Below are 10618 nucleotides of genomic sequence, written 5' to 3'. Positions count from 1 at the left end.
ATGTGGTGTAAAAGTGTAAAATAATGTTGTCTTTAAGCAAACATGAATTGTTAATATTCTTGGTTTTTTCGGTAAAGTCACGTAGAAGGGAAATAATAAAATAAAATAAATGTTGAATTTTTATTTTTTTATTCTTTTTTTATTTCCCATCTACGTGACTTTACCGAAAGAACCAAGAATATGAATCCCTGCAGTCATGAAAGCTTTAAATCAAAATGAATTGTTAAGTGAAAATGTGAAGTTTAAGTTAGTATGATTTGGTGTTTGAGTTATAATTCAGTGATGAAGTGAACATACAGTACAGTAAGTGGATTAAGCCTGCCTCCACAACCTCTGTCACATACCAAATGGAAACTACCAAATCCTCCTTCTTCACCTGCAGTGCTGGTTACTGATGGTGTTACCTTTTTTGCAAAATATTTATTGGAAAACAAATTGGGATTTTTTTTTTCTCTTGGGGAAGGAGGCATTCGGGAGTTCCACTGGACATCATTCGGTATATTGGATAACTTGGCAAAGGGGCCGTTCATAAATGACGTCACGCACATAGGGGGGGGGGGTCAGACATTTGCGACGATGTGTGACGAGGGTTTGAGAAATGTGACGTCACATCAAAATGCGCAACTATAAATAAATATAGACAACACGTTCTACTTAATTAAATAGACTTTATAATAAATGTTTTCTCCTACAACATCAGAGTGCATCGCCACGTAAAATACGCACTACAATGACAATAGTTTCAAGCGAATTGTAGCATGTTTTATTTTTGGGGGGGGGGGCAGAGCTTTGTGACGTCATATATGAGGGGGGGTCTGACGCCGTGTGACGATGGAGGGGGGGGTCAAAAATCGTCCAAAATCGCGTGACGTCATTTATGGACGGACCCAAAGTCAGAGCCCCATGTGTCGAATAAACAAAGGTTTGCTGTAGAGGTAGAGAGAATGTCAGACTCTGAAAAATAAGGCTTGTAGATTTAAACTGGACATCTTTGAAAAAGGAGCTTCATCGCTCGTCGGATTTTTCCAGTCTTCAGGAAAGATTCTGACTTTGATCCTCTGCATCGAATTCACTCAAGCTGAAGTCTAAGGTGTTTGCTCCGTGACATGACATCACCGCCCGGCTAGCTCAGTCGGTAGAGCATGAGACTCTTAATCTCAGGGTCGTGGGTTCGAGCCCCACGTTGGGCGCGACTATTTTTATGCTTATTTGTTTTATATGTACACTTACATTCGTTTATTTTCTTGTATGTGGCCTTTGAGACTGAAGCCTGATTGCAGTCTTTGCTCAAAGAGTAACTCGTACGAACAATAGCAGTGTTGTTATACGTGTGAACATTATCGTCTTTGCAAAATGTGGTCGAGGCGAAAATGTGTAATGCTCAGGTCTGGTCGGTAGAGGGAGGAAGAGAACGCACGGCAGTGGATAGGCCATGCAAGTTGTGTAAAGTGCGCGTGCATGGCGTCATCTTTATTCAGATTGGGAGGAATCCGATGCGGCTATTGATTCTTTTTTCACAGATGTAAAAGATAATTATTGCTCAAACGAGCGCTGAGACAGTGATGGAAATTCCACATTCTTATGGCGGGGCGAGTCTTTTCATAGGGGGCCGTCCATAAATGACGTCACGCACCTAGGGGGGGGGGGGGGTCAGACATTTTTGACGATGTGTGACGAGGGGGGGGGGGTGAGAAATGTTACGTCACATCAAAATGCGCAACTTTAAATAAATATAGACAACACGTTCTACTTAATTAAATAGACTTTTTAATAAATGTTTTCTCCTACAACATCAGAGTGCAGCGCCACATTAAATACTCACTACAATGACAATAGTTTAAAGCGATTTGAAGCATGTTTTATTTTCAAAATGCAAATATTGTTTTGGGGGGGGGGGGGCAGAGCTTTGTGACGTCATATTTGAGGGGGGGAATCTGACTGTTTGTGACGCCGTGTGACGAGGGGGGGCCGGGGGGGAGGTCAAAAATCGTCCAAAATCGCGTGACGTCATTTATGGACGGCACCCACCAGCTGTGGCTGAGATACCGACCAACTCAAGTGGCCGGGTTCCTTACGCATGAGTGCGAGACCAAGACGCACTCCGCTCCACGGTAACGTTAAGCGAATGACGCCACTAAAATGTACGGTGGTTTTTCAAAAAGAAAAAAAAACTCCACCACAGAACCGCTCAATAAATCATACCTCGGGTGTCACGAGGGCTAATTCTAATGGGTCGGGCTGGCGAGAGTGTACGAGTCATTGCGTGGATGGACGTATCTCTTGCCAAAGTTAATATATTGCGGCTTCTGATGAATTAATCCCAGCAACGTCGTGCACTACATTACCCGCTAATGTAATTGGACGTGGGTCCCTGGCACCGTTAAGTCTCCGCGTGCCGGGTGCGTAAAAATAAATCCAGTGTGAAAACGGAGAACTGTGCAACCCTATAGGATGCACCACCAACCCACTGGGGCGTTTCACCAAGTGGGGGGGGGCGTGGGGGGCGATATTCACCATTTGTATCGGAATGGTATTGCCTGTAAAGTCGAGCAAGTTAATGCTTTACAACAAGCTGAAACTTCATCACCACCACCACCAACGCCAACTTTTCCGCAGTACACTTGCCGATTGGGGCCGCCCATATATGACGTCACGCACCTAGGGGGGGGGGGGGTCAGTCTTTTGTGACGATGTGTGACGAGGGGGGGGGGGGTTGAGAAATGTGACTTCACATCAAAATGCGCAACTTTAAATAAATATGGACAACACGTTCTACTTAATTAAATATACTTTTTAAAATAAATGTTTTCTCCTACAACATCAGAGTGCAGCGCCACATTAAATACGCACTCCAATGACAATAGTTTAAAGCGATTTGGAGCATGCTTTTATTTTTGTTGGGGGGGGGGGCAGAGCTTTGTGACGTCATATTTGAGGGGGGGTCTGACTTTTTGTGACGCCGTGTGACGATGGGGGGGGGGGGGTCAAAAATCTTCAAAATCGCGTGACGTCATTTATGGACGCCCCCATGTGTCGAATAAACAAGGGTTTGCTGCACAGGTATATAGACCACGATCAGAGAATGTTAAACTCTGTATAAATAAGGCTTGTAGATTTAAACTGGACATCTTTGAAAAAGAAGCTTTATTGCTCATCGGATTTTTCCAGTCTTCAGGAAAGATTCTGACTTTGATCCTCAGCATCGGATTCAATCAAGCTGACGTCTAAGGCGTTTGATCCGTGATATGACATCACCGCCCGGCTAGCTCAGTCGGTAGAGCATGAGACTCTTAATCTCAGGGTCGTGGGTTCGAGCCCCACGTTGGGCGCGCCTGTTTTTTTTGCTTATTTCTTTTACGTGTACACTTTACATTAGTTAATTTTTTATTTGTGGCCTTTGATACTGAAGCCTGATTGCAGTCTTTGTTCAAATAGCAACTCGTACGAACAAAAGCAGTGTTGTTATACATGTGAACATTATCGTCTTTGCAAAATGTGGCCCCATAACTTCTTAATTTAGTGGACCGAATGGCTTGGTAGGGAAATTGGCTGTTGCGCTCCCGAGTAATTTCCTCTCAGTAGCAGAGGGAGCGGATACTGTGCAGCGGCATATTACAAGTTGAAATCTTTACTGTTAAATTTCGATTTACAGCTTTCGTGACTGCAGGGATTCATCTTCTTGGTTCTTTCGGAAAGTCACGTAGAAGGGAAATAATAAAATAATAAAAATAAAACATAATAAAATAAAATTCTCACGACGTTTCGGCCACAACGCAAGCAGCCGTCCTCAGGTGAAGAACAGGGCTGTCTTATTCAGACGCTGTCTTTCCGACAGCCCTGTTCTTCACCTGAGGACGGCTGCTTGCGTTGTGGCCGAAACGTCGTGAGAATTTTATTTTATTATGTTTTATTTTTAAAATGTTATTATTTCCCTTCTACGTGACTTTACCGAAAGAACCAAGAAGATATTTACTATTATTAAGCCCTGGATATCAGATTCCATGGAATTTACCAAGTGTTGTGGTAGGTGTAGGCAGCAAGGTGGGTGGTCAGAAGATGGAATTTACAACAAGTCATTACGTCTTTGCAGAGCCTTCCGAGTGTCACCCCTCCTGGTGAGCATGGCGGGTTTTCTCCAGGTACCACAACTCCTGAATCCATTGACGCTCATCAATGAATTCAGCTAAATATCCCAATGCGAGACTGTTCTCAGTAACAATAAAAGTGTATTGAGACTCAGTGAAAGCCATTATTACAATGTATAATTTCCTTCGTCATCACCATCATCTGGCCTGTTTCCATCGTCTTAGTTGGGTGCCACTCCAAATGCACGTCTCGGATTGACTTATATTACTTTTAAAGGCAAGTTCCTGGGAACGTTGGCGTTTATTTATGAATGACCTGCGTGAATGCGGAGGACATGAGTGGCGACGCATGCCCGTTGAGTGACCTCGCTTCAAAGGAGAGACTTCAAATAAGGACGCAATCCAAAAAACTAAACAGCTCGTGTGGGTGGTTGCTAGACGATACGGCGATAGACATCTTTACAATACAAGATCCTCACGTCCCAAGCCCTCGGCTACAACTCCTCCACACAGTCGGTCTACCACTGCCTCATGTTCACCCCCTCGGCTTCTTTGGAGTAGAGTCACTGCTACCGTTCCATTGCAGCATGTATTCTCAGGAAGAACATAATCAACCAGGTAGGGTGTTGACTGTTATGTTATCCGACTCTCTGTTGTGTTACATTACATTTCTAAGTATACTAGATTTGTGTTTATATTTCATTTATACCTGATGATGATTGCTTGTGTCGCAATCGAAACGTCGTATGCTAGTATTTAATTTATTATTTTATCTTTATACGTGACTTTACCGAAAGAACCAAAGTGTATATAGATTGTTGGTACCAGCTATGGGACAGTGTTCATTAACCCCATGACAGCAAGCACGTGTTAATAATGTAAGGGCGATACAACAGCCAGGAGTTGTACAGCAAGCACTATGCCCTGCTGATGAGTGTTGACACTGCAGAAGGTTTTAATTTCAGATCATGTCAATGTAGCGTAGACCCAAGACAGGTTGAAACGGGAGGAATGAATGTTGAACTTCTTTTGCACCGTACGTAGCCAACCATGCTAATGGGAGGTGCGGGGAAAGGACAACAACCCACACACATTAAACGCTGCTCTAAATAAATTAGTTTTCGATGCAGATTAAGAAATATCAGCTCGCTAGACTTGAGAACCCGGTTTAAGAGTTCGTAAGCCCACACCAGAGACTTCGCTTGTCCGTACGCCCCTGAAGTGCCGTGCCGCGACTTTAGCGGTGGCAATTTTCTTTGTGGCTAAAACGGCGAATTATGCAAAAAAAAACACGCGGAATGAGTGGTTTAACAAAATGTTTATTCGTATTAGCCATGTAAATAGATTGGTAAGATTCAAGTTTCGCTACAATTGGGTGTCACCGCGGATTTTAATAGCGAGTGGCTGAAATCTGCAGGTTTGAAAACCCAGGGTCTCAGCGGTTCCATCTCAGTGCTCTGAAACAGCCCAGGGCTTAATTTCACACTCGATATTTTCCGGAACGCTGTCAGTCTGGCTTGGAGTAGGGATTATTGGTGTAAGGCACTACCAATTGAGGACAAGGCTCACCCGTGCAATGTCTAATAATCCTAGCTTATTGTGCCATACGTTACTATAATCTCGTGATGATAATTACAAACTGAGTAATCATTGGAAAGATGTGATTAACCATGCAAAAAAGATTTAACTACACTTATTTGGACCATCTTATTTGACAGACAACTAGTACAGGTTATTGATAGACAGCCAGTTTTGTTTGACCAGGTTTAGTTTTTTCTTTCTTCACACTTTTGTTATGTAGGCTAGGCGTAGTCACAAACCGTACCTCTCCATAACAAAGGCTCAGTCTTTTGTTATGCAGTCTATTCTTAGTCTTAAGCCTCACCTTATCATATTAATAAAAAGTGTGCCGTACTTGGCCCTTCCCCTCTTCAACCATTATATATACGGAGTGGTAGCTCTTGTAATCTCTCATTTACTTGATACAGCTGTCGTGGCTGTGACGGTTCCACCTGAAGACTTGTGTTGCCTCCGAAACGTCGTGATTTTTATTTTATTTTACTTTTATTAATTTTAATTTTTTACCTACGTGACTTTACCGAAAAACCCTAAGAACACGTTTTATATACATCACAAAATAAGACCAGATGGATGCGGCGTGCTGAAATATTTCCGGATTGTTTCCAGCTGAAATAAAGCACCGAGTACATCCGCTGCGAGCTTCTGCCAACACCGTTATTCAGCCTCTTAAATGTCTCGGGGGCATTCGGCAGATACGGCGGCACATGCAGTGCCGTGGCCTAATGAATGAGTTGTCACTCGGGTTTGATTTACTTGCCAAGTAAACCGCAGCGGAGCGGCACTTGAATCAACGTCTTCAAGAAGCATCATTCAAACGGGCATTGTTACTGCTAAATTGCTTCTCTGAGAATGAATTGAAATTTGCGCTTGGGGCGCGGGTGGAGGGGGTGGGGGGGCTAGGGAAGGGTGAGCGAGGGGGGGGGTTACGGTTGTAATACATCGCGGTAGTTTGTGGTAGTTTGCAGTGAATAGTCGGATCGCCCGTGTCATTGGCTCATGGCTTACTGGCACCAAGGGGGGGGGGGGGGGGAAAGAGTAACATCGCAGCCGAGAGGAGTGAGCGAGAGGGATTTTTGTTCGTGGCGGTCATCATTCATTGCGAATTTTATTTCAAGCATCGTGCCACAACAAATGCCGGCAATGGATCAAGCGTGGACATTACTTAGGGGCCGTCCATAAATGACGTCACGCGATTTTGGACGATTTTTTACCCCCCCCCCCTCGTCACATGGCGTCACAAAAAGTCAGGCCCCCCTCAAATATGACGTCACAAAGCTCTGCCCCCCCCCCAAAAAAAAAAAAAACCGTGCTTCAAATCGCTCTAAACTATTGTCATTGTTGTGCGTATTTAATGTGCACTCTGATGTTGTAGGAGAAAACATGTATTATAAAGTCTATTTAATTAAGTAGAACGTGTTGTCTATATTTATTTAAAGTTTCGCATTTTGATGTGACGTCACATTTCTCAACCCCCCCCCCCCCTCGTCACACATCGTCACAAATGTCTGACCAACCCCCACCTATTTGCGTGACATCATTTATGGAGGGCCACTGAAACGAGAATGCAAGACGAGCAGAGCCCCATGGTCTGGCTCCACAGATACACGGACGGATGTTGAGTCCATCAACCCATCGGCATCCCAGGCCAATATCATTCGCCAGCGTTTTGGTTTCAAGCAAGCGAACTCTGGAGATAGGAACGGGCTCGCTGAATAGACGCTGCTAGATGAACAGCTGTCACTGGGAAGAGCACTCCATATGAAATATTGGGGGGGGGGGACAAACGCAAATACTGTAGCAATAGCGAACACAGGCACCATTATGCGTTATAGCGAGGCAGGCAGACAAGGAGGGTGTGAAAGGGTAGGTTGGTGAGGTCGAAAGACAGGTAGGTGGTGGGTGGGAGAGGTATCTACCCCAAGGGAGCTATCGTAGTCATAGTATTGTGTTGTCACGCTCGACCCACGCGTGCAGAGTTGCGGGAGAGTCGTGTGTCAATGTTGAGTAGCTGGTTCCTGGACCCAAAAAAAATAAATCACAATTTGCCCCTAATTTTGTCACCGTAAGCAGAACACGTGTAAAATAAATATCTTAAGGCGTTCAAATAAAGTGGCCACGGGAGATTAATTACGGGGTTCCCCCGTTTAATGCGGGTTCGGGTTTGCGCGATTTAGCCCTGGATATGCGGCTAACCAATTGCGAAACAAAATGCGCTCAATGATGCGGTTTGAATTCACTCATGCGGGACAACGTTATGTGTGTAGTGTGTGTACTGTGTGCACTCTGCGTATTGTGTGTACTATGTGTGTACTGTGCGTATTGTGTGTGTACTCTGTGTGTACTCGGTGCATTGTGTGTACTGTGTGTGTACTATGCGTATTGTGTGTGTACTGTGTGTGTGTACTGTGTGTGTACTGTGTGTACTCTGTGTATTGTGTGTGTACTGTGTGTGTGTACTGTGTGTATTGTGTGTGTGTGCACTGTGTGTGCACTGTGTGTGCACTGTGTGTGCACTGTGTGTGCACTGTGTGTGCACTGTGTGTGCACTGTGTGTGCACTGTGTGTGCACTGTGTGTGCACTGTGTGTGCACTGTGTGTGCACTGTGTGTGTGTACTGTGTGTACTGTGTGTGTGTATTGTGTGTGTACTGTGTGTGTGTGTACTGTGTGTGTACTGTGTGTGCACTGTGTGTATTGTGTGTGTGTACTGTGTGTACTGTGTGTGTGTACTGTGTGTGCACTGTGTGTACACTGTGCGCTGTATTTAGGGCTTGGCGGCCACGATGTTGGAGTGAACGAGATGGCCGTGACTGAGCTGAGAGCGTCCAGAAGCCCGCGACTCGCGCTGGTGCCCGTTGCAACAACACCGCTCGTTGGGACTGAGTCTCATCCCTCCTTCTGCTCCTCCTCCTCCCGCGTCCTCTTCCTCCGCATCTCCTCCTCCTCCTCCGCCTGCCGACGACGCTGCGATCATCTCGCCCGCGAGCCGCTCGGAGACACTAAGCAGCTCCAGCTGATGCTTGGCGGCCATCTCCAGCACCCGCTGCTTGTTGTAGAACTTGACGAAGTTGTTGATGATCGGGTGGATGGGCAGGGCGATCGCCAGGATGCCGCACAGGAAGCTCACGGCCGCGTTGATTTTGCCCAGCTCCGTCTTGGGGTAGATGTCGCCGTAGCCCACCGTGGTCATGGTGATGATGGCCCACCAGAAAGAGTGCGGGATGCTGCTGAAGAGCGTCTCCGGGTGGCTCTGCTCCACCGTGTAGCCCAGCGCCGAGAACAGGTAGACGCCCACGCCCAGGTAGAGCAGCAGCAGCCCCAGCTCCTTGAAGCTGCTCTTGAGCGCGTACGTGAGCGTCTGCAGGCCGCTCGAGTGCCGCGCCAGCTTGAAGATGCGCGCCACCCGCATGATGCGCAGCGCCTGCACGCCCTGCTGCATGCTCGCCAGGCCCATCACGGAGCCGCCCATCTCGGTGAGGGCCAGCACCACGAAGTAGGGCAGCACGGCCAGCAGGTCCACCACGTTCATGGGCGACGACATGAACTTGACGCGGTCCGGCGCGGAGAAGAAGCGCAGGGCGAACTCGACGGTGAACCAGCCGATGCACACCGTCTCGATGGCGGTGATGGTCGGGTGCTCCTCGCCCGCCGCGCCGTCGGCCCCCGGGCTCAGCTGCAGCTCGGGGATGGTCCCCAGGCACATGACGACGGAGGACACGACGATGAACGCGAACGAGGTGAGCGCCAGCGAACGGGCCAGCCTCGACGAGTCGGGCTTTTCCATGAGCTGCCAAACGCCGACCCTCGCCCGCTCGCAGTGCCCGCGGCTCGCGGCGCCCGCCGTCCCGGAGTCCCTTAGCTCCGTCTCCACCATCTGCACGATCTCGTCGAGCTCTTCCTGCAGCTCGGAGTAGCGGAAGCGGCAGCAGTCGTCCAGGTGGTCGGCGCCCACCCCCCAGAAGTCCATCTCATGCTTGAAGCACATGGGGCACGCCGAGCGGTCCATGTGCACCTCGCCAAAGTGGTACGCGTCGAGGATGCGGTCGAAGGCGCGCGGGTCGCGGTCGAAGAAGAACTCGCCGCTGTCGGGGTCGAAGTCGTCGTAGGGTGGAGACGAGGCGCGCGCGGACGAGGAGGAGGTGGAGGAGCAGGAGGGGTTGTGGACGTGGCGTTTGGCTGCCTCGGTCGGGACCTCTCCTCTCTGCGTATCTACAGGGCGTGCGTCACGCGGCCGTGGATCTCCTCCCTGCGTACCACTCGGCCGAACGTCTTCTCCTTGTTTCTCCCCTCCTTGCGTCTTCCCTCCCCGTGCCCCTCCTCTGCGCGACGACCTCCGCGTCTTCACGCGAGACCTCCTGCACGCGCGCCTCTGCGTCCCCGCGTCCGACCCCGAGAGCGTCTCCCTCTCCGTTCGCTCCCCCGCGTCCACCCCCGTCGCGTCCCCGTCTCCCGCGTCCCTCCTCGCCGACGAGTTCCTCTCGAAACCGCCTCGCCCCCCGGCACGCGACGTCGCCGTCTCGTCTCTCGTCGTCCCCGCGTCCGTCCGCGTCATCGCCGCCGCCTCGGCCGCCTCGCGTCCTGCGGTTGCGCTCGGCCGCGTCGCTGCCCCCGGGCGCACGATGAGCGTGGCGAGCAGCGAGTCGGGGAGCCGCGCGAGGAGCTCGGAGCGCAGCACGTGTCGAGAACCCCCCACGTTGACCGCGAGCTCGCGGTGAGGCGACCCCATTGCGCCGCGATCCGCCAACCTCCGCACGCCGTCCACAGCAGAGGTCCTCTTCATTCTGAAAGGGAAGTTGGCGCAGCCAGTGACAGTAACAATAATATCAAATATCGAGAAGTTATTATGGGCTGAGTCGTTAATGCCACCACGCTCCTCGCCAACGCTTGCTGAAAGATAAAGAGCCGAAATGATTTCCTGCTCAAACGATAATCGAGACGGTGCTCCTGTCCTGC

The 10618-nt window shown here is 49.0% G+C and overlaps 1 protein-coding gene and 2 non-coding genes across 3 annotated transcripts; 2 read left to right on the top strand and 1 right to left on the bottom strand.

Annotated features, from left to right (window-relative positions):
- The first annotated feature begins 1117 nt into the window (after positions 1-1117).
- TRNAK-CUU (transfer RNA lysine (anticodon CUU)) lies at positions 1118-1190 on the top strand. Its single transcript has one exon. It is a non-coding gene; the product is annotated as a tRNA-Lys (tRNA).
- A 2066-nt stretch (positions 1191-3256) lies between these two features.
- On the top strand, positions 3257-3329 carry TRNAK-CUU (transfer RNA lysine (anticodon CUU)). The gene has a single exon. It is a non-coding gene; the product is annotated as a tRNA-Lys (tRNA).
- Positions 3330-8387: 5058 nt separating this feature from the next.
- LOC144938428 (voltage-gated potassium channel regulatory subunit KCNF1-like) lies at positions 8388-10391 on the bottom strand. Its single transcript, XM_078866209.1, has 2 exons — positions 10279-10391; positions 8388-9804 (listed from the first exon to the last, which is right to left on the bottom strand). The coding sequence occupies exons 1-2, from the start codon at positions 10389-10391 to the stop codon at positions 8430-8432; spliced, it is 1488 nt and encodes a 495-aa protein (XP_078722335.1). The 3' UTR covers positions 8388-8429.
- Positions 10392-10618: the final 227 nt, after the last annotated feature.

The sequence above is a fragment of the Lampetra fluviatilis genome, chromosome 22 (assembly GCF_964198595.1).
Source record: "Lampetra fluviatilis chromosome 22, kcLamFluv1.1, whole genome shotgun sequence".
Taxonomy (NCBI): Eukaryota; Metazoa; Chordata; class Hyperoartia; order Petromyzontiformes; family Petromyzontidae; genus Lampetra; species Lampetra fluviatilis.
Note: the sequence above shows the minus strand (reverse complement) of the source record. Positions and strands in the feature narration are given on the sequence as shown.

What these genes read in the sequence shown, in the direction of transcription:
- LOC144938428 (XM_078866209.1), bottom strand. Translation starts at nt 10,391, where the DNA reads ATGGGGTCGCCTCACCGCGAGCTCGCGGTCAACGTGGGGGGTTCTCGA. An exon ending in CTCGCCACGCTCATCGTGCG is followed by an intron (nt 9,805 to 10,278) that starts CCCGGGGGCAGC and finishes CTGCTCCTCCAC; the next exon opens with CTCCTCCTCGTCCGCGCGCG.